Source organism: Sander lucioperca, chromosome 24 (assembly GCF_008315115.2).
Source record: "Sander lucioperca isolate FBNREF2018 chromosome 24, SLUC_FBN_1.2, whole genome shotgun sequence".
Lineage (NCBI taxonomy): Eukaryota > Metazoa > Chordata > Actinopteri > Perciformes > Percidae > Sander > Sander lucioperca.
Window position 1 is genome coordinate 15,739,299 of NC_050196.1, and position 27,987 is coordinate 15,767,285.

General features: G+C 41.7%; 1 protein-coding gene and 1 long non-coding RNA gene across 5 annotated transcripts; one reads left to right on the forward strand and one right to left on the reverse strand.

Moving 5' to 3' along the window:
* Positions 1–92: 92 nt before the first annotated feature.
* On the reverse strand, positions 93–27,939 carry LOC116044475 (collagen alpha-2(V) chain-like). 4 transcript variants are annotated; one of them, XM_035998690.1, is made up of 56 exons: positions 27,667–27,928; positions 18,532–18,744; positions 17,137–17,352; positions 16,838–17,062; positions 16,360–16,376; positions 16,232–16,264; positions 16,073–16,105; positions 15,543–15,596; positions 15,196–15,288; positions 15,011–15,085; positions 14,876–14,920; positions 14,688–14,741; positions 14,459–14,512; positions 14,290–14,343; positions 13,793–13,846; positions 13,598–13,651; positions 13,321–13,365; positions 13,180–13,233; positions 13,050–13,094; positions 12,535–12,588; positions 11,978–12,076; positions 11,807–11,851; positions 11,218–11,316; positions 11,066–11,119; positions 10,877–10,984; positions 10,716–10,769; positions 10,523–10,621; positions 9,946–9,999; positions 9,763–9,861; positions 9,620–9,673; positions 9,051–9,104; positions 8,923–8,976; positions 8,760–8,813; positions 8,578–8,622; positions 7,996–8,094; positions 7,766–7,873; positions 7,496–7,549; positions 7,060–7,113; positions 6,722–6,775; positions 6,537–6,590; positions 6,333–6,440; positions 6,190–6,243; positions 5,254–5,307; positions 4,942–5,103; positions 4,622–4,729; positions 4,397–4,504; positions 3,809–3,862; positions 3,601–3,708; positions 3,427–3,480; positions 3,188–3,295; positions 3,005–3,058; positions 2,798–2,905; positions 2,168–2,525; positions 1,861–2,051; positions 1,457–1,699; positions 93–1,003 (listed from the first exon to the last, which is right to left on the reverse strand). In XM_035998690.1, exons 1-56 carry the CDS (start codon positions 27,758–27,760, stop codon positions 857–859), a joined length of 4,980 nt encoding a protein of 1,659 aa, XP_035854583.1. In that variant the 5' UTR covers positions 27,761–27,928; the 3' UTR covers positions 93–856. The 4 variants fall into 4 exon arrangements, with proteins under 4 accessions (XP_035854583.1, XP_031147559.1, XP_031147560.1 ...); XM_031291699.2 differs by lacking the exons at positions 18,532–18,744; positions 27,667–27,928 and adding exons at positions 20,185–20,403; positions 21,806–21,907; XM_031291700.2 differs by lacking the exon at positions 18,532–18,744 and having other exon boundaries at positions 27,667–27,939.
* LOC116044529 lies at positions 5,753–9,564 on the forward strand. Its single transcript, XR_004103701.2, has 3 exons — positions 5,753–5,784; positions 6,804–6,809; positions 9,433–9,564. It is a non-coding gene; the product is annotated as an uncharacterized LOC116044529 (long non-coding RNA).
* Positions 27,940–27,987: the final 48 nt, after the last annotated feature.

Below are 27,987 nucleotides of genomic sequence, written 5' to 3' on the forward strand. Positions count from 1 at the left end.
CTGAAGAAAATCTTTGTATCCCTCTAGTGGTGAGATGGGTTAGTTTGGGATCATTTCTGAGCTCATTTAAAACTCTAAATATTGCTGCTCTGGAGGGGGAACCGAGTGTTTATTCAACTTTCCTGCTTTGGTTTGACCACAGTCATTCCAAAGAAAGACATTTATTCCACATCCATAGTCAACAACAAACAAATCATTTGCAATTTACAGTCATATGTTGCATTTACAGTTGAAGTTTTTAAAAAGGAGATAAAGGTTTTCGGTTGAAAGCGTAAATAAGTTCCTGCACAGAACTTAATAATTTAGGTTCAAGCATAATTTTCAGTTTTTATTCCATTAAAATTAAGAACTAGTCATTGCTATATTAACTCTTGCCATATCCCGGCTTCTGGACGTGCATGTACTGGAAAAGAAAGGCCAAATGAAAAAGGTTTTTATTGGCTATAAACAGTTCTTATGCAATCTGCTCTGAGACCATATCTCTTTAAGCTTTAGTATTATTGGCTCTTTTCCAGTTTATGCAAGTTTACAATCCATCTAAACTCCTCGTTTTCATTCACGTTTCATGTTAGTACCTCAGACCTTATCTTTTCCACCCACATGCATTTCCCTGTGGAGTACTGGTGCTCCAGATTGTACATCTATTGACAAGGTGAATAAATTATGTCCTACCGGTCACACAGCTCTCGCAGACACAGCAGGTACTTTAACAGCTTACGGGAAATGCAGCCATGTGTAGAAAAATCTAACCTTCATCGACTTGTATGCTCACAGAAAGAGGAGTCCATATGGTATAATTTTCTGATGATGTTACTCCTCGAAAAAGGGGGCTATTTCTGTCCATCTTGCGTTTGTTTTAGGAGAAGCACACAGGGCCAATGTCCAGGCCGAACTCCTGATCAGGCTTTCCAACGTCCATGGGGGCCACGTCCATGATGGGCAGCCTGGCTGAAGTTTGAGTCCTGTACTCAATCACTGTCTTGCCCCACTCTCCATTTGAGATCTGAGAGAAAAGAAAGCCAGATTAATCAGTAGTGTCTTCCAATCCGTAGGGTTGGGCATCGTTTTGATTTTAACTTTCCATTCTGGTTCTTATCGATTCCGATTCTTTATCTATTTCACAGATAAGAGGAACATTTTATTTTGAGTCAATAGTGGTTTACAGTTTTACTGGGCTTTTTCAATGTAAAATAAAGCCACACTTTAGAGCGCTGCTTACTGTGCTTCATGGCTGCAACACAACAAGTGCCTGGAAGTACGGCGGCCGCTACGGAATCCAAAACTTGCGCGCGTTAACTTGGAACCGATGATCGCATTTAAAACGATTATAAACTATATCCATAAAGGAACGATTTCATCAGAATCATAATTTTTAAAAAACGATTCCAAGTTGGAACTGGTTCCCGATGACCAATCCTACCAATGGCTCTCGGTTGAGTATTCTGTGAGGACTTACCGAGCAGCCGTCCTCAATGACGGTGTATCGGAGGCGGTTGTTTCCTTGCGCTCTCAGCTCCTGGCCGTTGAAGCCTTGGAGGACCAGAGCTTTCTTCAGGTTGGTGCTCTTCACGTCTTTATAAGCCACGCTGTTCCTGCAGTGGTAGGTGATGCTCTGGTAAGACTCTTTGGACAAAAGCTGCAGCAGCTTCAGCTGAACCGCCACCACATTGGGCTGCTCCTCCGTATTTCCATAGCGGAACTGAAATCAGATGTCAAGTTGGCATGATTACACCCAGGGCATGTGGGATTTCAGACTTCTAGATACTCATTTTTTTTTTTTTTTTTTTTTTTTTTTTTAATAAAACGACCCCAGTAAAGATTTTAAAGCTTCCACAGAATGCATATGTCTTCATTTCTTACTCTGGTTCCACTGGTCATGTCCGCTCCATACCAGACGGGTTTGTTGGCGCTGGGAATGGATTTCGTCCACCAGGCTTTGCGGGGAATGTTGGCCGGATTGGCAGAGATGCAGGTCTCACCACTTTCCATATTACAGAAAACTCTGATGGCATCTTTTGTGCTTCCTTGATTTGGATCAATCCAGTACTCACCTGTATCAAATGTGCAAGGGTAAATCAATAAATAAATCAATAGGTCTGGGTACAGGTGTGGTACTGGTGTAAAAAATATAATAAGCAGCAGAAAATGGAAGGAAAAACAGCCCCACCGCTCGGTTTCTGAGGGTAGCACTGCTTGATGTCCTGGCAGCTTTTGGCGGGGTTCATCTTGCTGCCGTCAGGACTGCGGAGGTTCTGCAGATGTCCGCTGAGGGTCTTCAGCGTGGCGTGGACTCCCGTGTCTGCACGCAGGAAAGCAGAGTTCTTATTGGGAAGGGCTTCATCTTTATTCATCTCCGGAAGTGGAGGAGGATCGGCAGCCACATCGTCCTCGACAAATTCCACAGCTTCTGGCACAGCGCCTGTCCCGTCGTAATCGTAAGGGGCAGCGAAGAGGTCTTCCATAACTGCGGAGGGTGGTCCGGGGGGGCCTGGGGGGCCGGCCGGCCCATCGTCTCCAGGCGGACCCTGACAAAGAAAACAGGAATATGATTTATTGCTTTCAACTTAATTCGCGTCAGGAAACGAAAAAACTCCCATCTGCTCCAGCTAATGAGGCTAAAGTAATCTCAAAATGATGTTTCCAAGTGAGCCTTTAACAATAATTGTTGCAGACTCGCTCTAATAAGAACGATGTTTATCTCAGCGAGTTTACTGATATCACAATATTGAAGTCACTCTCAGGATAATACCAATAAGCTGATTGTTTAAAATGTAAAAAAGGAAAAGTAATGTGTCACATGTGCGCCGATGTCTCCGATGGAGCCTCTGCTACCAGGAGCGCCCATTGGTCCAGGCTGACCGATGTTTCCTTCCTTTCCAGGGGGACCAGACACTCCTGGAGGACCCTAGACGGTAAAAGAGGGAGTCATCCCCACTGTAAAATAAGGCGGAGCTGCATGTAGACTGATTGTTAAATTCTCAGCACGGTGATATTTTACACCTACCCTCGGCCCAGCTGGTCCAACAATACCTGTCGCTCCTGGTTCCCCTTGTTGGCCCTGAAATAGAAAAGAATATGTCAGTGTTTCAGCATCAATGTTTCCCTGAACTAACTAGACTTTAAACTAACTAGACATGGTAGTATCTTAAGTATTTTGAGGAGTCTAATTTATAAACATTTAGCTTACAGTTGTTCCTGGCAAACCATGGAGCCCAGTGAAACCTCGGTGTCCTTTCTGACCCCTCTCTCCTTGTTCTCCAGCTGCTCCTTTCTCTCCCTGTGGTCCTTGAGGGCCCTAAAGTGAGACACAGGATGACAATTAAGCACATCATTCGAAAACACATTGTTTTACACTGATTAGAAATTGTTCAAAATTGTTGTTTTGGGGGTATCAACAAGGTCAACAATTCTCATTCTCATGCTTACCACTTTTCCCCGTACTCCAGGTGGTCCTTGGGGTCCAGAGGAGCCTCTGGCACCCTAAACTCAAAACAAGCAAAAATATATGACAGAGCCGACTTGGCAATTGTAATACGATCGACAGACAGATGTGGTTGACATTTAATTGAACTGAGTTGTATTTGTGTTTGAGGAACTCACGTTATCGCCTTTCTGTCCTGGACCGCCTGTCATTCCCACAGGACCGTCCGTTCCTGGAGAACCGGGAGCTCCAGCCAGACCTTCTGGACCAGTGTTACCCTTGTCTCCCTGAGAAAACACACACACACACACAAGTGAATAGTACACGCAGCTGTATACAAGGTACCGTTAGTGTAGGGGACTAAATGTGCCACGTATTTAATCTTACCCTTTCCCCTATGAGACCGTCCTTCCCAGGAGGCCCCTCTGCTCCAGCGATTCCCTGATAAAACACAGATAATGACTTGATTAACTTCCCACGGGAAGACTTAAAGTTCAGAAGTGTGACATAAAAGCAAAGAAACGATTATATTGGTGTATTACAGAACAGGTGGTTCCACTGATGTTCAAGTGTTGATGAGATTTCTATCTTAATTTAGTTTGTATTCAGTTGTCTCGTTGTTTTCACCAATAGTTGTTTGCCTTGAAGCAAGTGTTCACATGTTGCTGCCATATTAAGACCATAAAACCTGTAAAGATGTTTTGGACATGCAGCAGGAAAAAGGTTACCTGCACATGTGAAAAACAATCTGATATATTATTGCAATTTTTTAGATACTTTGGCTTTGACATACCATATTTTGAAATGAGAAATGAGTAAATACCAAAATAGTCAGAAAGTCTGTTTTTGGAGCTGAAATCAGAAACCCAATGTCTTTTTTCAAAGTCATACAGTGGTTCATGTTTTCAAAAATAAGCAGCACTGACTGAAAGTGATTCAGATTAAAAAAAAACATCAGCTAAATGCTTGACAAACCTCAGGGCCGGGCTCTCCTCTTGGCCCTGTGGCTCCCGGTAAACCAGCTCCACCAGCAGGCCCTTTGCTGCCCTGAACTCCAGCAGCTCCGGCTTTTCCAGGTGGACCCTAAGGAATAGAGAAATATAAATAATGAATCAATGATCATCACCAAAACCTCAAAGTGAGACATAATATCGCTCTGTGGCTAAAACAAGGAACAGCCAACGCTGTCAGAAGACATACAGCAGGACCGGGCAGTCCCAGCATGCCCGCCTCTCCTCTTAGTCCAGGCTGACCCACAATCCCTCGCTGTCCTGCGGTGCCAGCAGGTCCTGGAGGCCCATCAGGCCCCTGACAGAGAAACACATCAACAGACAAGGTAAGAAAAACTTTGTCTGTCACGAGTGACAGAAATTTGTCTTTGACAGGGCAGGCTCAAATGACATAAAATAAATACAAGAACATAAGAACAGTTACAATGTCCTCGCTAACACTGAAAGCCATTGAAACATTTCAGGAGCTGTGTGTACGACACAGCCCAAACTTAAAGACGATCATCTTACCGGAGTGCCGTCTTCTCCAGATTCTCCCTTCTCTCCAGGGCTGCCCGGTGCGCCCGAAGGTCCGCTCTCTCCCTGACGTCCTGTAGGTCCGTTCTCCCCAATAATCCCAGGAGGTCCCTGCTTTCCTGGAGCACCTATAGGCCCGTCGGCACCAACAGCACCCTGAAACACACACACGATCTTCCCTCAATCCAAACTTTGAAAATACAAAATGTGACTTAATGAACCCAGTGCAGGTATGAGACTGACACACTGGGAATAGTCTCATTAATATCATGCAGATTGGTGAACTTTCAGAACCAATTAACTCACAACAGAGCCAACTGGTCCAACTCCTCCAGGCAACCCAGGGAAACCAGCAGAGCCCTATGGGAAGGAAACACTTCTAGTGAGATTTTTTTTTGTCCCGAAGGAAATTTGTCTTGGACAAACAAACAGTATGTGCTGTTTAAAGAATTCAATACAACATATTGCATACATACATAGATAGATACAGTACAAAGACAGACTGTTGCATCACTCTGCATGGACATGATCATGTTGCATGCAGAGACTGCCACTAGCCAACAGAACAGCACACTGCCCGTTGTATAGAGATGGTCCGATACCATTTTTTGCTTCCCGATACCGATTCCTGAACTTGTGTATCGGCGGATACCGAGTACCGATCCGATACCAGTGTGTCATATATTTTATTATGTTTTAACAACTGTATACTACTATCCCTGTATGGATGTGATATGATTTCTATCTTTGTTGTCGGTCTGGCTCAGGTTAAACTCTTTGTGAAACATGAACAAGCAATGAACACCACAGAACTTTCTTTTATTATCCAGTTTGACAGTCAGTTATAACGGAAAAAGAACATAAATAAACTACTTTAACGTAGATTTTCTTTAGGGCTTTATTACGTGGTATCGGATCGGTGCATTAACTCCAGTACTTCCCGATACCGATACCAGCGTTAGGCAGTATCGGAACATCTCTACCGTTGTACAACACATAACAGTCATCAGGATATCTGCAGTAAGGGTAAGCCGTCTTATCAACATAAAATCCTGGTAAAAGAAAAGTAAAAATGTACAAGTGTGCGTTTAAGCAGCATTTCAGGGCTGGCTTGCCTTTTAGGGCTTTGCTAGACAGGGGGACAAACATAAGACCTAGTTTGATGATAATAACAAAGACTGTTGACACACCAAAGTCATGAACTAAGAAACGGCACATGTTAAAATATGGAGTCTAACTCACCGTTGCACCTTGTGTTCCTCTAGCACCTTTCAGTCCAGTCACACCAACTGGTCCCTAGAAACACACACATAAGTGGCCGTGGAAGGGGACGGATCCAATGTAACCAACTGACTTGTTTGACATGTTTTTCACAGTGCGTTTACCTGTCCTCCAGCTTTCCCAGCCATCCCCTGGGGTCCAGGTGACCCTCCCTCTCCCTTCAGTCCGGCCTCGCCAGTTTCACCTTTAACCCCAGGCTGACCATCAGGACCCTGGGACCCAAACAGGAAGGTAATTAAGCCTTTTATTGGTTTATTCATGGGTATATTTTGGACATGACTGCCCTGTCTTCTTTAGCGGCCACTTACAGAAGTCCCAGGGAAGCCGACAGCACCGGTTGGACCAGGCTCACCAGAAGAACCCTACACACACACACACACACACACACACACACACACACACACTCTTTATCAAGAAGAAAATGGACGTACATCCAATCAAAGAAAAACATATTTCTTTCCAATTTAATTGTAAAATAAAATGTTCCACTGACAGGGATTCCTCTTGTGCCTCGGCGTCCTGCAGGTCCTTGTGGGCCCGTTTCTCCCTGAAATAAGAGGAGCAAATAAATTCAGTAAAATGTAAACAATACTTTCCTAAAACATGGCAAACCGTACCGATATATCTTTTTATTCAAACCTGATTTCAACAAAGTCATTTTACAGATTGAAGGGTTTAAAGAGCTTCCGAGTCATGGTCCGACCACGCATCCGGCGCTCATTCAACTTTTAATACAAAAGTGGACTCATTTAGCTTTGACACATACACTGTTCTTTTTCTCAATTTCAGTCAAATATTGTGTCATTTTTATTGATTTTGCAGTTTTTTCACCTTCTCTCCGTTGGGTCCACTGGGACCGACAGGTCCAACAGAACCAGGAAGACCCTATATTAAAAGAAAAACCTATATTAGAATATCACTCATTACACAAATCAATCTCATTACTGACACTGGACACATTCAAAACACACCTCTTCAGATTAGCCTTCCACCTACAATAGTCTCACATATTATCCACTGTTAGCTTTTAATATGCTCGTTTTATGTGTGGTTTTATTGCGTCATCTGTTTTTAATGTGTTGGTTTTACTGTAAAGTGTCTTTAAGTACCATGTAAAGCGCTATATAAATAAAAAATAAATGTATTATTACACAAAAGAAACTCAATTGTAAGATTGCCAGCCACTGCCTGTGAATGTTTTTAGTCTTAGGGCCGTCAGGGGAAACATTTCTTCTTCTGCAGCATAATCTGTGTCCTGACGACTCACCCGTGCTCCGTCAGCTCCGGCTTTCCCCTCGGCTCCGCTCTCTCCAACAGATCCCTGTTAAGAGAAAATCAACCTTATCATTGTCTCAGGTTCAACACACAAGAAACTCTTCCTCTCTTTCATGCATTTCTCAGAATTACTTTTGACAACCCCCAAAAGACCTGGCTCAGACTTGATGCATCAAACACATGAGGACAGAGAAATTGGGGCATGAGTAGCAGATATGTTGCTCTACTCAGGGTCATGTCAGTGGAGAAATCTTTAACTTACTGCATCTCCCTTCGGGCCTGAAGGTCCTGATAAGCCTCTCTCTCCTGGCATCCCCTGGAGTCCTGGACCTCCTGGCTCTCCGGCAGTGCCCTTTGGACCATTGCTACCCTAAAATGTACGGGGGTGAAAAGTATTACAGATAAGTTTTGTTGTAAACTGGATTTACAACTGTTTAAATATTATGTAGGGTTTTGGTTCTTGAAGTGTCAGGGTTGGTATGGTTCCAATACCTTGGGCCCATCTGGTCCTGGTCCACCCGGACTACCTTTGGGTCCCTGCAGCCCATTGGGCCCGATTTCACCCCTCTCTCCTGGAGCGCCTCGTTCTCCCTGCAAGGACAACCACGATTCAAGAGGCTTATTGTCACATGCACAGTAAAGATAGCTTATACCGCGCAATGAAAAGCTTACTCATTACACAAAAAATACAATAAGGAGAATAATACAACAAAGCTAATACAAATAAGAAACAAGTTGTATTAAAGCTATAGTGCGTAGTTTCTGTCTCCCCCATGAGGAATTCTAAGTAATGACAACAACAGTCGGCACATCCACATGATACAAGCCTTTCGTGTTTAAAACAACAATTTAAAACAAATGAAAGGAAATCATTTCCAACATTTTATTTAACACACTGAACATTGAATTGGATATAAAAGGCACCACTAAATAAATGACATTTACTTTCAACTCACACAAAAAATCTCTGCGTGTCTTTCCCAATATGTGGCAGCCTTTCACGATGTGTTTATTGCACCAGTTGATAAAACCCGATATATTGTGCAGCCCAAGTGAGAATGGTAATGGACTTACCCTCGGACCTGTAGCTCCAGCCGCACCTGCCTCTCCAGCAAGACCCTGGGAAAAACACATTATGCTTAATGTAATATGCTGAAAAGAACTGCTGAGTATCCTGACGACACATTATTGTTCGACATAGAATTTGACGGCTAATCAAAACGAATTCAAGTGTAATCTCAACAGAAACGTCGTACCTCAGCCCCTGGTTTTCCTGACTCTCCAGGTGGTCCGGGCGTTCCGGGCAAACCCTAAAAAACACACAACCATTTTAATTGTTTTTTATTTATTGCTAATAACAGGAATTACATATTCATCTATATGCTGAAATAAAATAATGTTTATAATTATGAGATGTACCTGGAAACCATGCAGCCCCTGCGGTCCCTGCTCTCCTCTCTTTCCTGCAGGACCCTGGAGAAAAGAAAACGTAAAATGTAAAATCCTGTTGACATCATGTTATTAGATCCCTGATGATAGATGCTTACCGCTGGACCGGCTTGGCCAGCAGCGCCTTCCTCTCCGTCTTTCCCATTCACCCCCTAGAAGACACAAACAGCATCTATCAGGACATTTGTACTGATGATTGTAGGATTTAGTATGAAGTAGAGATGCTCCGATACCATTTTTCCTTCCCGACAGCGATTTCCCACACCTGAACTTGTGTATCGGCCGATACCGAGTACCGATCCGATACCAGTGGGTCATATATTTGATTATGTTTTAACAGCTGTATACTACTATCCCTGTAAGGATGTTATATGATTTCTATCATTGTTGTTAAACTCTTTGTGAAACATGAACAAACACATTGATGAATGCCGTAGAACTTTCTTGTATTATCCAGTTTGACAGTCAGAACGGAAAAAGAACATAAATAAATTACTTTAAAGTAGATTTTCTTCGGGGCTAAATTAGGTAGCATGAGATCGATGCATAAACTCCAGTTCTTTCCGATGCCAGTATTTCAGGAAGTATCGGAGGCTTTTCTCATACGTCGTTATTGGAACATCTCTAGTATGAATATGATTTTATATCAATAGTGAAAACAACTTGCCCTTTGACCTGGAGGCCCCGAGCTGCCAGCTTCTCCGGTCTTCCCAGCATCACCCTAAAAACCAGAAACCACAGAAGTCATCATCTGATGCTGCAAAGTATCTCTCAATTTATTGAAGATACAGTACATAAACATATACTGACAGCAAAGCCTTTAGGGCCCGGCAGACCCATGGGTCCGGCTGAACCCCGGTTCCCAGTAGAACCAGCTGGGCCTGGCTTGCCATCGTCTCCCGCTGAGCCCTGGAGAGAGGACGGAGAAAGAATTCATTCCTATTTCATTGTTTTGGTATGCAGTGAAACGTAAATGAAAAAAGTTTGGCGTACCATTGGTCCTTGCTTTCCCTCTGATCCCTGGGCGCCAATCAGTCCCGTCAGACCCTGGGAATGAGACACAGGTACAGAACAACATGAGATAACCGGCTCTGAAGCCAAACTTTATTCTGAAAAGTTAATATTCTATAAATACTGTATAGTAATTTAACATGGAACAGTATTCCTGATAGGCCTGTTTGGTCAGCTATCGGTCATGATTTGTCATGTGAAGCTTGAAATAAGCAGTGCTATATGTTCCTACTCACCCAACATTCACCCAGGTTAGAGGGAGGTGATTGAAAACCATGTGAGAATTTACCAAAAACTGATCGGAATTTAAAGAAGAGTTGTTTTGTGAGTGTCTTAACACCGGGATGAAAAGCAGTATTTCACAGCCCTTTCTGCGTGTAAGTCTGTTGCATATGTAACCACGCCCAACAGTGACATCACGCCGTACTGACCCACCCAGGAGTACACACTCAAAGACTTTCTGCCGGTGTCAAGTTGCTCAAACTGCCCGTCTACACACAGGAAGTTTATTACTGCCAAAACTGACAATAAATGACAACATTGGATATGTCTGCTTTACCCGAGCTCCTGTTAAACCTGGCTCCCCATTACGTCCTGGATCTCCATCTAAACCTTTGGCGCCGGCCGACCCGGACAGTCCTCTTTCCCCCTGGGCTCCCTGATGGAACCAATGGCACGGGTGAGAATAATCACAATTAACAACAGAGGTTCAATTGTGCCGTTGTATGCATTTTGATGGGAAGTCAACTCACCTTTTGGCCTGGTAATCCATCTGCACCTGGGAAACCTCGGTTTCCTGGAGCGCCCTACAACAAACAAATGTTTCCAGATTGGAGATTCAGGCCGGAAGTAAGATCATGAAACTTACTCTCTGATAAAAAGGATGGAAAAGATGAGGTCAAAGTTGACTCACTGATTCCCCTGGAGATCCTGGAGGCCCGATGGATCCAGCATCACCTCGGGGGCCACGCTTCCCGTCCTCTCCCATCGGGCCCAACGGACCCGGAGCACCATGGTCACCCTAACCCAGCAACCAATAATCAGTCAGCCTCATCCAATCAACGTTCATGGTCTTTGTTTTTAAGGTGGTAAAGGGACTTACTCTTTCTCCCTTAATTCCAGCTTCTCCTTTGAATCCAGCCAATCCAGCTTCCCCCTGTAAAAGAGGATCAAAACATTAGAGCTCCCGGTGCATCCGACTACAAACAGAGATGGAAATGGAGACAGAGTCATACTACAGGGCTAGAAAGGTACCAATTGGCCCTTTGGTCCTGGTGCTCCCGTCATTCCCTGGGGGCCGGGGGGGCCGGGTGGCCCCAACAGCCCTGCTGGACCCTGGACACCTGCTAGACCCTGGGAGAAGATACACATTTCATAAAAACATTCATTAAAAAGGTACTATGTGTAACTTTTGAATGTTTCTGAAACAGTGTGATTTTTCATCTGATGATCATAAATGACCTGTAATAGCTAACAAGACTATAAGTGAAAAGAACGCTATTTGTATCTAGTTTTTATTAATGCCTTTGCCCGTGTCAAATTTTTCCCACAAAGTCACAAAATTGTCTTATTATTAACTTATTCTCTTATTGTAAATGAATGATTTTCTGTCTGAGCAAAATATTCATCGCAACTATATAACTTGGTAACGCTAACTCAGTAATCTACAGTGGGCAATAAAGCACCGTAAAGAAAAGACCTTTACGACAGCAGGTGTGGTAACAACACTACCACTTTTGTCTAAAGCAGCTGCTAGAATCAACACAAACTGAAAGTTGCATATAGCTACTTTCACAACAGATCCACAGTGTTTAAAAAATTATCCCTCCATAGTTCTACTTACTGCTTGGCCGCGACTACCTTGAGTTCCATCAGGTCCTGAGGCACCCTGTTAAAAACAAAATATTAAGACATCATTAATAGTCTAAAGCCTAATACAGTCCAACAGGATGTGCTCACTTTCACAGGTTTGAAAGAAACGGCAACAAAAGAGAGTGATGAGATTGTAACACACCTGCTGCCCCTGCGGCCCGGGGGGGCCTACGTGACCGGCGTCTCCTCTGGGTCCCTGCTGTCCTGGACTTCCTCGGACCCCGGCCGGCCCTGCTTCTCCCTGCACCAGAGCTCAGATCTTTTCAAGGTCTTTTATAATATATATATATATATATATATATATATATATATATATATATATATATATATATATATATATATATATAATATAAATAGGAGCTCAGATTTTGGCATGGTTTGGGGTTACGCGTGATAGAACAAGACTTATCAACATGCTGCTTTATCAACGCAGTTATCTGTTCCGGCTTTCATCCATCAGTCCTGCAGTATATCGTGGGGCGTAATGAACTGAAGTAAGGGTCAATGTGTGCTTATGTTTTGCAACCGTCACATTACTGGTTTGGCAGTTCTGCCAAGATCTCAAATTTACTACGAGAGAATTCAAGATTTCTTCGTAAGATAAATAAGACACAGCTAAAAATGGGTTCATGTTACAGAAAACTTCTTGAAGCATTTAATTTATAGTCTACAGTTCTACAACATTGTCAACAATCTCACCTTCATTCCTGGGCTCCCGGGAAATCCTGCAACACCGGAGATTCCCATTGGACCCTGTAGTGAAAGGAACTTTCTTAAATATTCTAAACTAGTGGCCGGGTTAGCTCAGTTGGTAGAGCAGGCACACATATATAGAGGTTTACTCCTCGACGCAGCGGCCGTGGGTTCGACTCTGACCTGCCTGCACTACTACTCTGACTTTGCTGCATGTCATTCCCCCTCTCTCTCCCCTTTCATGTCTTCATCTGTCCTGTGGAATTAAAGGCCTAAACTAATCTTAAAAAAGATATATATATTATATATTCAAAACTAACTTTTGTTCACATTCTGTGTATTATCCGGCCAAATCATGTCCAAAACTAGTGAGGCATTAAAGTAGAATAGTAAGTAGAATTGTAAAGCAATAATGCAACACTTTGGGAAGTGTGTGAACTCATTTTCTTGCAGAGAGAACGCCGATAACCTTATTTCCCAAATGATCCAAGTACATTTCTACAGTAGAGAGAAGTCCTTACCAGAGGACCAGGTTTGCCGACATGGCCGGCTGCACCCCGTTTGCCCTACAAGAGAAAGAAAATGTTTCAATCCTGCAACATCATTCTTGTAATTTCTCCAAAATGAATAAAGAGGTTTTGCTTTTCTTACCACAGGACCGGTTGGTCCAGCTCGGCCTCTTTCTCCCTGCATGCCCGCTGGTCCCTGAAACAGAACACTAGCTCAGCATCTGTATGAATAACATCTGTATGAAATGCTGTGGTGATCAGTTGTGATGTAGGTGTTGCCTACCAGTGGGCCTGGAGCACCCATTGCACCCGGAGTGCCAGATTTACCCTGCAGAATGTGAAGACACAAACAATGCAGGTTGGAAATGTGCAGTTTTTTTTTTTTTTTTTTAAAGAAACAGCAGATAAAAACTTCCATTTGACATTAGGAAAAGGTCATAACGTGAAACCATTTTCGATTCTTAGCATTTTTCACACACAACTCTTTATAATAATCTTAATATATTAATAATACAAAGAAACGTCCACTTTGAGAACCACATTAGATGGCAAATATACACCTTGGCTCCAGCAGATCCAGGCTCGCCTTTTGGCCCAAGAAGACCGGCATGTCCCTGTTGGGGAGATTTAAATACAAAAACATATACGTTTTTGATGAGTCTTACATAAAAGCATGAAACATAGGTCAGGAAAAGGGAGGACTTGTACCACTTTTGATCAGGGAGCATGCATTGCTAGGCAACATTGTGACTTACCTTGTGGCCTTTCAGTCCTGGGTGACCTGGAAGTCCTGGGAACCCTCTTGAACCCTGAATTGAAACAAAAACACACTGGGTGAGAAAACCTGTCTATAGGTCATAATAAGTTGTGACTGTTCATATTCCAAATAGTGTCCGCAGATTTAACTACACCCCCTCGGTTTCCTCAGAAAAGGAATCAGAAAAGGTTGTATTGCCTCAATAAGTACACTTATGTGGACTTTGCCTTGGTAAAAGGTGCATACATAAACAAACTAACAAGCATATTAAACATTAATATGAAATAACCAATACAGAAAAACAAATATATACATACAAAGTAACTGTTGCATGAGAAAAAAGGCTGAATGGGTTGAGAGCATATTTTGCAAAGAATATATAGTATGTGCAATGGGCAGATGTGAAGTCCAGGGCTTGATTGTGCTACTTGGTTATGATTATTGACATTATAATTTATGCAATGTTGGTATGAACACTGGGAGACGATTGGTTACCACAGATCCTGGAAATCCTGGTTCTCCTGTAGCACCGTCAGGTCCAGGTTCTCCCTGAGCAGGAGAAGTGAGATGGCTCTTTATAATGGATCTTTACTGATATATAATTACTGAGAATATGAAAAGTATATTCGGCATTTTCAAGAGGATGCATGTATGCTCGACTCACATCAGGACCCGTTTTTCCCGGAGGCCCATCTTGTCCTCGATGACCCGGCTCACCCTGGGGACCAACACAAGGAAACCTCACTTAACTTTTACAAAATTCAGCACACTCAAATGTTATTCTAACATCGCAGGTTTAGAAACACGTTTCCAATGGCTCCCCATAGACACTTGATGTGGAGATATGAGCATTAGATATGAAATAAAATATGGAGAAGCAGAAATGTTCCTACCATTGGTCCTGGATCTCCACCCTCTCCTGGGGTTCCCTGAACTCCAGGTGGACCCTGAACAGGAGATTAACGATAGCTACTTATGATACATGGAGATGTACAGTGTTCCTACATCAAGTCTGATGACACAAGGTGAAAATAAAATCAAAATTAAGCCTTTAAATATTTGCTAGGAAGCCAAAACTTACTTGACTTCCAGGCGAGCCTGGAGGTCCTCTTGGTCCCATTTCACCCTGAAATAACATTTCATACAGCGTGCTGTAAAATCATACATTATAGCATACTTCCAAACTCTGCATATATGTTTCGTGTGCAGCTCTCACCCTGTTTCCTGATACCATCCCAGCCAGACTAGACTTCTCACCGAAACCTGAAGCCATCTGGGACACCAGGTTGCCCTTTTGGGAATAGAATTAATTTAGGATAAATGTTCAAAGCGCTGTAGAGGAGTGCTTTTTCTTTCCTATGAACCACGCAGATTTTGTCATCGACTCCGAGCTAAACTCACCCCAGGGTGGGAGGGATGGCCTGGGGCTCCTGGCTCTCCTGGATTTCCTGGCACACCGGGCTCGCCGTCAAATCCTGGAGGCCCTGCATATCCCTGCAGGGTGTATGGGGCAATATCATCAATGAGAGGCAACATGTTAGTACATTAAGTAATAATCAGATCTCTGGCAGCCATATTGGCAGGAATCCCTTCTTTCATTTGTAAACACTTGACTGTTGGACAGTAAAGAACGTGTACAGTTAATTTGCATAGGGATCTTCTTTTTTTAAGAAACTTGCAGAATGAGCCGTGCAAAGGGAGATCGTTGGCCGTTTCCACTGGCAGATTAGCTTGTAGAAAATACTGACCCGTCTGCCTTTAAAGCCTCTTTGTCCAGTGGATCCCTGAGCTCCTGGAGGACCCTGAACCAGAAACACAAAGTATGAGAGATACATATTTTACACGAGATTTACTGTATACAACCACACAATCCATCATCTTCAGAGTGCTGTTAGAAGTGTGCTACGTTACAGTCATGATAAACTATGATTATTCCAAAATATAGGCCCATCAATCTTTGCACAGAATATTGCATTTATATCTTTATTTATTTCGCTTTCCTAAAAACAGGTCGGCAAACAATACTGCAGCTGTTGCACTCAAACATGAACCAGATGTTTTCCAATTATAACCACCTCTGACATTCTTTAGTGCCCTCTAGTGTCAAGATGAGTGCATAGAGATTATTATAAGGGAGATCATTCCTAAGAGCCTTCTGCCAGCTATTCCAATTCATTCTTTAACCCTATTTATTATATATATTCTCAAATTAGACACAGTGACACATGTCAGAGTAAACATAAAAACAATGAAGAGAGTAAAAGCAAGAAAAACCCACCGGGGGGCCTGTAGGTCCAGGGAGTCCCACAATCTAAGAGTACAAACAAAACAGCGTTAAGACCTTGTAGACAAAATACATGGGAAATCAAAAATAAAACAATGTATTCATTGAAAGATAAAGTTTTTTATTTTTTTTAAATTGCATGCAATTACTTACATATGGGATATCACCCGGTTCACCTTTCTGTCCCTGTAAAGAAAACATTAACAATTTGTTTTATTTTAAGAACAATCATTTGTAAACTCTTTAATTATTAATCCATGTCAGAATGAATCATGACTTACCTTGTAGCCCATAATTTCTTGGGGAAAACACAAAAAAAAGATAAGTTAATTACATTTACACTTAATGTGTACAGTGATATACACACCTAATCCTAAATGATTATTTAGTAGCCTTCTATGGCTCTCAACTCGTTTTATCTCATTTTAGGGTGACCTCTTACCACCAGTCCACAGACAGCGGATGTAAAATAGCCTCCAGGCTAATTCTGGCACATTTTACTTAGATGTGTTATTAGTGTGCACTGTCCCTGAAATAAATAAATAAACTACTGCATTTATCATTTAGCGTGAAAGATAGTTCTTTAACTAATGATTAAAACGATAATTGCCGTAACACCCCCTGAAAAGCTTGCTGCGGTGATGTGAAAGTGTACTCCGAGGTGTGTCAGTACCCCGTGACATCACTGCTTTTCAGCCTAGTGGCTCTTAGAAAGGACTACACAATAAATAACTTGGATAGCAGGCTAATTCGTCTCACCTATCCTCCTGCTTGCGCTGGCGAAGCTGTCACACACGGGGCAGCACTCCCCCTCGGGTGTGGCGACCTTCTCGCAGTTTGACAGCAGTTCACACTGCACCTCGTCACAGACGGCGACACCATTGTCACAAACGCACACGCGACAAGGCTCGGGTTTCCAGATGTCGTTGTGCTGGTAGACCTCCCCATCAACCGTGCAGCTATCCCCTTTCCTCTCATCTGCAACTGCAAATGAGGACAGATGTTTTAAAAGAAGCCCATATTACTCCCTCAATAATATGATTATAAATATAATTTACCTGTTATAGGGTCTGCACTGGGAGTTGATGTGGAAGCTGCAGTTAAGCACACAGGGCAGCACTCGCCCTCTGGGGTCACAGTTTGACAGTCGCCGAGGTCCTCGCAAACCACATCTTCACACACAGCGGCCCCCATATCGCACACACAGATCCGACACGGCTCCGGGTTCCACATGTCATTGTGGGCGTAGACTTTTCCATTTTCTGTGCAGGTATCTTTATAAAAACAGAAACAGAGAAATTCAAATTAGTATCTGGGGTGGTTTTCAATTTCTTTAGTGCAAGAAATTGTTGACCATGTACCTGAAATTCAACAAAGTTCTTCTTGCCAAGAATTATGAGAAGATTGTTACCACGCTCATGCCCATATGCTAAATAAGTTACCAGGGAGGCTGCTTAGCTTTGGACAGAGCCAGGCTAGCCATTTCCCCTATTTCCAGGCTTTATGCTAAGCTAAGGTAACCGGCTGGAGCTTCTAAATTTGGCATCCAGAAGTTAAGAGTGGTATTCATCTCGTCATCCAACTCTTGGTAAAAAAAATATGCATTTCCCAAAATGTCTAACTTTTTCTTTAAATACTAAGTTATAAATTCTAATGGCATACTCTAACATGCTCAACCTTCATGCCAGAAATTATTCTAAAATAAGTCAAAAGTAGTCCTTAAAGCCCCTATGTGGAGATTTGTTGTGATTTTAGCATCCTCCAAATTACTCTGACAGCAGAAGCTTTTGTTTGTAGAAAAATGGTACAATGCTGGTGCAGCCCACTAATCTTAGTGTGTAGAAGGGTTGTTATGGAGTCTCCAAAGTCACACATTAAATACAACACATAGGGGCTTGAAACAGTGCATCAAAGAAAAAAAACAATTAATTTAAATACTTAACGCCTTAATTGGTGCTGAAATAGAAAGCAACTGACAATAAGCACAAAGACCAATAAATGTGGCTTTTGATTACTTAATCAAAAGTGCAAATAAAAGGGCAATGAACACCATGGCATTGGACATGGTGAAGGAATTTCCCAGAGGAATACACCTTATTTGGTACACAAGTTACTCTCAACTTCCTTTTGTGTAGCAGTAAATTGCAACCAATGTTTTTGCTATACAAAAAGTTGATAAGTGATCTTATCGGGCAAAAAGTTATGTATTCCTTTTGCAAACTGACAGCACAGTCAAAGGGAATCTCCAAACACAATATTGTAGCATTAAAAAGAACATCATTTGAAGGTTGTGTGCAGAGGATGGAGCCTGAAGAAGAGGGCTTCAGGCTGGGAGAGATGACAAAGAGCACCAGCAGTCCTGACACAGACGGGGAAGACTGTCCCGACTGCTGAAGTTGAGCAAAGTCAACCCAAACACTGCAAGAAAATAACCAGGATGCATCAGCAGTTACCAGTTTCAGTGTCTGTGTAAGGCTGCCATGCGGCAGCCAAGCACACGGGGCAGCACTCGCCCTCTGGGGTCTCAGTGGTCTTGCAGTCACCTACATCCTCACACACCACGTCCTCACAAACCACCATCCCCATATCACATATACAGATTCGACAGGGCTCCGGGTTCCATATCTGATCGTTGAAGTAGACTTTGCTGTCTTCTGTACAGGAATCTTTATGAAAAAGAACAGCAACTGACATCAGTACCCTGGGTCGCTCTTTGTTAGCTGATAGTAGGTGTAACACATTATGCATGTCATTTGTTGGTTATCAGGAGAGATCCAATGCATGTATACTCATGAACTGTGTTGCTGGTTTCTGAACTTCAAAATGCCATAAATACATCAAGTGTGCAGTCAGTGTTCGGTGTTTCAAAGCTACAAATCGGCTTTTCCCTTCCTCTTCTGGCACAATCCAAGCCCAAGATAAGGCATTACCCATACTTAACCCATTTTAGTGAAAGGCATGCTGAGGTTTGGATGCAATGCACATCTAAACCTCTTGACCTCATATGCATTGCTAACCTAGCTTAGCTGCCTCACAACACTTGGTGTGATCTTTATGCTGTTGGAACATTGTGGATATTATTTTAATGAGCATCTGTAAAAAAAAAAAAAAAAAAACTCAGTATAATACATACATATTATATATATATATATATATATATATATATATATATATATATATATATATATATATATATACACATTTCCAGGTCATAGGTTCTAATGTAGACCAAATTGATGAATTGTACTGGCTAAAAACGAAAGTAATTTATTATAAACAACTACGGCGATATGAGACTAGATATCATCTTAGATTATGGATATTATAATATGGCTTAGTTTGTGGTTTAGTTGTTAAGGAGGGGGGGGGGTTCAGTTTCCAGAAGGTTAATTGCTTGCAGGAAATAAATCCCACTAGGGATCTTTAGTACATTAATCTTTCCCTGGTTTTAAAGGCCGCATTACAGTAAAGTGATTTAATTTTCTGAACTTACCAGACTGTTCTAGCTGTTCTATTATTTGCCTTATGACCACATTATTGATGAATATCTAAAATCTCATTGTAAAGATATTTTGCGAAAGCACCCATTGTCAACCCTACAATATCGTCGCAATGTCGACATTGAGGTTTTTGGTCATGCATATCGTGATATCTGATTTTCTCCATATCGCCTACCCTAAAAGCAAGTACTTTCACAATTCAGATGGTATTCAGTAACTGATTTCAGTGAAGACGGCTTAAAATGTGCATAACAGTTAAAAATATGTCATGCTTGTTGTGACATCGCAACAGTACAGATAAAAACATGTAAGAGAAGAAAATAATGGGATGAAAACTAAAAAAAACACAAAAATCGTGACGAAATGGATGGACTTTGGGGTTTTGGTTTTTGACAAACAAGAAAAACAAACAGACAAGTGATGGGGAGGGATTTGAAAGAGGTAAAAACATTCATCTGATCACCTCTTATATACAAAAGTCTATTTTTAAACCACATAAAAATCCACATAAATACCGCCCAAGGTGGAATTTGTAAAGGCGGATATTTTATGGAACATACAGACCCACATCTAAATCTGCTCTGCCAAATATCAAATATTTATTACCAGTTTCATTGTCCGTGCTAGGAGGAGGATGTGGTGCTGCAGTGGAGCACACGGGGCAACACTCGCCCTCTGGGGCCTCGGTTGTTTGGCAGTGACTGAGCTCTTCACACACCACTTCCTCACACTCCACAGTCCCTGTGTCGCACACACAGATCAGACACGGCTCTGGGCTCCATGTCTGATGGTGGGAGTAGGCCTTTCCGTTTGCTGTGCAGGTCACTTCATGAGACAGAAGAGCAATCAGTAATGTGGGCGATTCCCTTTCAGCTGGCAGTGATGGGGTGCATCATTATGGGGTTTTCAATCACGAGACCTACAGCAGAATCCAAATGTGTGCAAATTGTCCTCAGCTATATTGCATCAAAACTTCCAGAACATCCAGAAAAACCTTTCACTCAACAACAAACTATATCTACTCCCCTTTCCTCACTAAAATATATGGAAATTCTAGTCACAATAATATCTGGTCTATTTTAGCTTTGTCTAAACTTTTGCTCCAGTGGAGCTAATCCAGACTCCACACGTTTAAACCAAGAGAAAACAATCAGCATTCTTGTGGCCCTGCAACTGCTCAAAAGCCTGTAAACACAATAAGGGGAAAACTGGTTCCCTCAGGTTGACTTGTGGAGCCTGTGGTGAAAGCAAGCAGCACAAGTAACACCACAGAAAACCAGTGTGACAACCAAAGGTTACTGTGTGTAGGCCCATTGGCATGTAGTTTGATTACTACACCCACCGATTCCATCTACAGCCGTGTTTCCTCTTTAAAGACAACGCTGAAGTTGGCATCCGATTCGCAGCTTCCCGTTCGGCAGTTAAGGGGAAAGTTCTGATTCACAGCGGGTAGATCACATTAGTCCAGGTCCACATCCAAAACCACTACACCTAGACTTGTCAAATCTGGACTAAATTATCTTAGAGAGGCTAAAGATTCTTAAAACCCCAGTTTCAGATTTGTGAAAGCTTTATTCTATTTGTGAAAATGCAATAAAGGGGGATTTCCCTGTTCTTTTTCACATGTAGACCACATTAGAGTGGTTTTGGATCTGGACCTGGTCTAATGTCTAAAACATAAGAAAAAAAACAGTAAAATCTCCCTTTAGTGCATTTTCACAAATACAATAAAGCTTTCACAAATCAGAAACTGGGTTTTTAAGAATCTTTAGCCTCTCTAAGATAATTTAGTCCAGATTTGACAAGTCTAGGTGTACTGGTTTTGGATCTGGACCTGGTCCAATGTGGTCTACATATGAAAAAAAAACAGTAAAATCTCCCTTTATTGCATTTTCACAAATAGAATAAAACTTTCACAAATCTGAAAATGTGTTTTTAAGAATCTCTAGCCTCTCTAGAATAACTTAGTCCAGATTTGACAAGTCTAGGTACAGTGGTTTTGGATCTGTACCTGGTCTAATGTGGTCTACGCGCTGTGAATCAGAAGCTTTAAGCTTCCCTTAAATTTCCCCTCAAGTGCCGAATCAGAAGCTGCGAATCGGTTGCCAACTTCAGCGTCGTTTTAAACACTCAGGTTTACAAACGTGTAGGCAGAGCTCTCTGGAAGCAGACCTTATCTGTTCTAACCTCAATAGACAAAGCTTAAGAACCAAGTGTTTTCACTCACTAGTATTTAGCGTTAAGCCTCCAGAGGAACATTACTTGTAGTCTGCATCTCGACGTCTCGTTGTGAACTCACAGGTGTTTCAGGTGTTCTAGCTAATTAGAACCAGGTATCAAAACTGTATCTTTTTATGTATCTTCTCTAGGTTTTCAAACAGAGTTTCTAACAAATTGGGGGATACTTTATCTGACAGGATTCCTGACATTTTCAATGCTTTTATACTTTTATTCCATCACTGCAGCTCAGAATAACACGATGCAGCTTTGTGATGAGAATAAAAATTACACCCTTTGTTGTGAGTGACAGTCTGCTGCCTCCCTTCTCTCTCCCTCCTCCCCCCTTACTCTCTCTTTCTTTATTTTTCTTTTCACACACACACACACACACACACACACACACACACACACACACACACACACACACACACACACACACACACACACACTATTGACAGTCATTTTTATTATAAAACTGGGTTGCTGCTCTTCTCTTGGGTGCACACTTTTACATTATGGTATATGGTTTATGGCATTGTTTGTAATTTAGCATATTTATTTACTTGTCAGAACTACTCATGCTTTTAAATTGCCCCCAGGGGATGAATAAAGTTTTTTGAATTGAAATGAACTGAAAAAAACCCACAATGACTTGTTGCACCAACTAAAAGGAAACTGAAGGTGTTGAGTATAACCAGTGTTTCCTGTACAGCAGCAGTGATGTCCATTTACCTGCTTTAGTGAGTGTACCGTGAGTTGGTGCTACAGTCGAGCACACAGGGCAACACTGGCCCTCTGGGGTCGCAGCTGTGCGGCAGTTACTGAGCTCCTCACACACCTCGTCCTCACACACTACAGTCCCCATGTCACACACACAGATTCGACACGACTCTGGGCTCCATATCTGATTGTTGGAGTAGACCTTTCCATTTTCTGTGCAGCTGTCTGAGTCAGAGCAGAGCCGCAGTGAACATCTGGACCTTGACGTGCATGTGAAGCGTACACACCACTTTAAAGCACTCCAAAGATCATGAAACATTCGCTGTGTGTAGGAGACATTAGTATTAGAGTATATCAAATGTGAAAATAAATAAGAGATTTCTTGAAGGACAGATTCAGTATCCTTAAATAAAACCAAAGCAGTAGAATATAGGTCGGTAAAAGTGAACCAAAAAGGCTATAACACAATCTAAACATAGACATTTATGGTATCGTTTGATTTAAGATTATAGAATTCTACATAAAAACCTTTAAAAACACGTCTAAATATATTACAAAAAGCTAATGTAGCCTAACTGTAATGTCCACATTTGGCCAGTAGGCTGCAGCCGTCACCAAGCAATGCAGTTCATCAGTTGTATGAATTGATTCATTCATGTTGCATGCAGAGAAAAAGACATAAAGTACACTCAAGGCCAATAAACTCTATAACTGTATATGACATGAAGCCTCATAATTATGACCCATTCAATTTAAAGGGAAATTCCACAGATTATACCCATCTGAGTCAGTTTACTTAAACTGTTTTATAAAGCCGCCTGTGGCTCTGGAGGGTGAAAATAACCCTCATGTCATCATACCATCTCGAGACGACATGGGCATGTACCAGGCAAGGAAATTACCTATTGCATTATGGGGATTGTAGTAGCCATCTGCTTTAGGAGCTTGCCCTTGACTAAAAAATAATGGTATGTCAGCCTATGCTGCATCAACTTCAATCCATTTAACCCGTCTCTCACAAGTCACATAACTTTATTGAAATGAATGCAACACTAAATGTATGTATCCAAGCAACAAGTCAATTGCATATCTACCAAGGTTTCAGTCATGTGCAACAGTCTGAAAACTGGGCTTATATGTTTTAATTTCTGATGTGCCCCAAAATACGATATGAAGGCATCTTGTTTTGCATATTTGAAACATCTTAGTAGTGAAGTGATTGTTTGACGTAAATCTGACATCAGGGGAAAACTGGCAACTTATTGATACATATGAAAAATTGCAAACAACCTCTCAGACACTTTCAGGCAAAGTGCTACTGAGCTGCACTTGAGCAAGGCACTTAAGCAGTCAGTGACTAGACTGTGGTTGGACTTGACAGCTCCTGGCTGTGAATGTGTCTGTATGCAAGTATGTAATCATCTTTGCACCAACAATGTCTGCAACTGTAAACATAAAACAAGATGAGACCTATAGTTTTCATGTTCGCACATTATGAAACACAAGATCAAGATTATAGTTACCTCTTTTCATCAAGAGGTAACTATAATGTGTCTATGGAGTCCTTTCATTTAGTTACTTTTTGTGTGTGGATGCAATTATATCAAGAAAAAAAGGAAAATATTAATGTTTTTCAAGAAACATATGATTTAGACAATAAATGCCATCAATTCCATCTGATTTAAAGGAAAAAGAAAGACTGGAATGCTAAAAACAGTACAAGAACTCAAACTTGACTTTTCTACAAACAAGTAGCATTTTCTCAACTTGTTTTAATATACTGACACACAGAGAAAAACAAATGTCCAGCAGGGGAATTGAGATTTAGCACATTTCTTTCTTGCTTTATAAGGTTTAAAGCCAAGTAAAACCCAAAGTAGATAAGTTTTTGCTTTGCATTTTCTTTTTTGGCAGTGTGTACCCTGCTGGTCAAGGATCAAAATCCTGAGAAAGAAAGAAAAGTATCAGGAAAAAAAGTGCAAAACTAAAGAAGAAGAGGGGGGAAAAAATGGCCACCTGCTACGAGCTCTGTGAGCATATTTGAATCCTGGCAGTTTAGTGACGTCCGAAGTACTAATTATGTGGTGGAGCCTCTCCCCGCGAGAGACGCTGGTTTCAAAAAGCTGGAGTTATTTCAGGGGAAACCACAGAGGCTGTATTATACGTTGGGCTTGTATAGAACTTGTGGCTTGCCTTTATTTGGAGAGCACAGAGGTGCCACACCCGGAGAAACCTCCTGCTGCAGCATGTATGAGACAGAAACTCCAAAATCAATGAGCTGGAGGTTTATTCAGCAGGTTGTTTAGACCACTGAGGTTTTATTAGTTTTAGTTAAGTTAAATTAGTTAAGTTTTAGAGCATTTTCTACCCTTCTGCAACTGCCTTGTTTTGGGAATATTGCTCTTGGTCTCTATACTTTTAGCCTGCGAAAAAATGCATTTATAGTACTGAGGTTTGCAGGTAATGTATATCATTATTGAAGCTTTCCAGAAGGTTTTGATGATCTCCTAGGGTCAAAAACTATACTTTTTAGGCATTTAAATGTGATTACGGCTCGGAAATACAGCATGAAAGCAATTATCATGACTAACTGTGGACCTCCTTTAAAGTGGAAACTGTCCATGCAGGTCTCTGACGTTGTGGTTTGCAGACGCCTAAACCTCCTCAGCTCAGGTTTATTATTAAACCATGTTCACATAAACTGCACCTTAGGCCAGTGGTTCCCAAGCTGGGGGTTGGGACTCCTCAAAGGGTCTCGTGATAAATCACAAGATGATTAATATCTATTTTTGTCATCTTCTTTATCTTATTTTTGTAAGTTTTGCAACCAGGTAACTAAGACAGTCACACACTAGTTAATTATGTTTCCATCAAGACAAAAAGCAGTTTTCTTGTAAAATAGATGATTACTTTCAGCTCTCCAGGCCTCAACTTTTTTAAATGAAACTATTTAGGAAGGAACATACATTTATTTACATTCATTATATTCTCACTAAGATCATAAGGGTCATAACTAAAAAAGCCGAAAGTATGGGAACCACTGCCCATAGGTGTACACTGCAGTCCTTTCCCAATGAATAGCCAATTCATCCAATATTGATTCTTATAATTTGCCTTGAAACCTGTGAAAGAATGTGTGGAGAGATACAAATAAACTTAAGCCTGCTGATGTTGGGTCCTCCCATTTAAAGTCAAACAGAATCAAACATTCACATCCACCAAGCCAAGAAGAACAGCACACTAAAATGTTAAATGGCCATGTCAAGGTCTTAACAAGCTGACTGCCAGGATCATAAATCTCAGACAGTTCAACAACAACAACAACAACAACAGCTGACATACCTGGCTCTGAAACAAACGGCTGAATTCAGCTTAAAATGACACTTGAACTACACTTGATTTCTGAGTTCTTGAAGATGTTTAATGAAGGTGAAACAGTATTAATTTACTTCATAACAGCAACTTATTAAGGCTTAATTGTTACTGTTTCTATACACTTGGGGGAAGGACAGTGGCCTGCAAATGCAAAACAGGCTTATTTTTCAGACTTTCCTCTAATATTCGGGTTCTTTCTTGTGAATTGCTGAATAATTTTACTCCCATCTGTTTCCCCCCAGTCGTTATGCTAAGCTAAGCTAAGCTAAGCGGGTGCTGGCTGTATTTACTGTAGCTTCATAATTAGACATAAGAGTGGTATCAATCTTTTAGAAAAGCAAATAAGCGTATTTCCCAAAATGTCAAACTACTTCATTAATCACACTAACCAGAAGTTCTTGTTGGTGAGTGGGTGGATTACATAGCCCCCTGTGTGGCTGTGCATTTACTTTTATTTATGTACAGTTTTGTAATTAGAATAGTAGCTTTAACGTGGTCGTAATTACAGCAGCAGCAGCAGCAATCAAAGTAGTGTAAGGCCAGGTTAAGCAAGACCATAAGTAGACCATGGATTCTCTAAACAGCCTTTGAATTACAAAAAAAAACAATTTAAACCTTCAACTCGAATGCAGCTTAAAGGCCAAAAAGTTAGGACCTAAGTATCTCAGATGTACAGGAGGTGGGCATCTATTATCCCTTTTCAGCTTCAGTGAGGCACATTTCATATCCATCCATCCATCCTCTCACTCTGGGTGTGTCTTGTCTGCCTCTGGCCCGAAGTCTGACCAAAATTAGTGGCCTGTATTTGTCCATCCCATCTGCAAGGCCACATCATTATAGCTATGGCACTCAAAACCCCATCATTCAGCCTCGACCTCGCACTGAAATAGCCCAGTACTGCAGCCTGTAGGGGGGAGGACATTTTTGACCCACTTCCACTGGGATGTTTCATTTTAGATTTTTCTTTTTGCCACATCTCCATCTTTGAGATCTTGATTTGGAGATTTTCTACCAAGAGGATGGAGCTTGCTATCACTTTCTCCATCTCTAATTGATCCCTTAAAGGTTTGCAGCTGTCACAGATATTTTGTGTCGAGAAACACTCTTTATCATCCCTTAGTGGCTTCTCGAACAGGAAAACGGTGTCTCATTAAGGTATAATAAGCCTTTCTGGTCAGGTTGTGTCTGACTTGTGGGTGTGATTTTAATCTTCAGTTCTCAAAACCACAAGTGTGGTCCACTTGCTGGGAGGCAGAGCGGCCCAGTTTCATTTAGAGAGTAAAACACAAAAATCTGCAAGAGATGAGCAACTTCTCAAACCACTTCCTACATTTTCAAAAATCATAGACCAGGAACATAATGGGAAAGACACACACAGCTGTCCCTTTCATAAAAAAAAAAAAAACAGAGGTAAATGTTTTCACAGGGCTTGGTTACCCAATCGTGAATCATTAGAAGACAGCGAATCATGAATGAATGAAGAAACATTGAGGAAACATGGTGTATATTCAGCATTTGGAGCATTGTAAATAAAGCCATATAGGTGTGTTAGAGCAAATGTAACTCTATGTATCTCTAAAGTTTTGCATGAGACAGATGTTTATTTCAGCACAAATAGCGACAGAAGCGGAAGAATATGTCATTAAAAGCATTTTTAAAAGCTTGTGTTCCATTTTCACACAAACCTGTAAGCAAATGAAACATATCAGGTATCAACACAGAAAACCAATCAGAGGCAGGAGGAGCAGACATATGTGGGCGCCTGTCACTCACCTTTCTTGGTATCTTCTTGGCAGGTCACGGCGATCACCTGAGCCAAGGTGATGAGCAGGCAGATGGTAATCCTAGAGCGTAACGAGGGACCCATGTCTGCATGCCAGACATGCAGCGTCCTCACACACAGACACACACACACAGACAGACAAGGAAGTCAGAGAGAGAGAGTCCAACCCCGAGCTACAGCATCCAGACTGAAAAATCCAAAAATCCCTGAGTGGAACAGGCTCCTGGATGAGCGATTACTGAAAACTGAAACAAGCTCCCTCTTTACCCCCCTCGCCGCCTCCCTCCCATCTCTCACTCTCCTCCTCCTCT

Excerpts from the sequence above, each read along its gene's own strand:
- LOC116044475 (XM_035998690.1), bottom strand. The coding sequence starts at position 27,760 with ATGGGTCCCTCGTTACGCTCTAGGATTACCATCTGCCTGCTCATCACC. Across the intron at positions 16,106-16,231 it reads AACCGGGTGATATCCCATAT|ATTGTGGGACTCCCTGGACC; the intron begins GTAAGTAATTGC and ends TTGTACTCTTAG. Across the intron at positions 7,550-7,765 it reads CAGGCCCGAAGGGAGATGCA|GGATCTGTTGGAGAGAGCGG; the intron begins GTAAGTTAAAGA and ends TTCTCTTAACAG.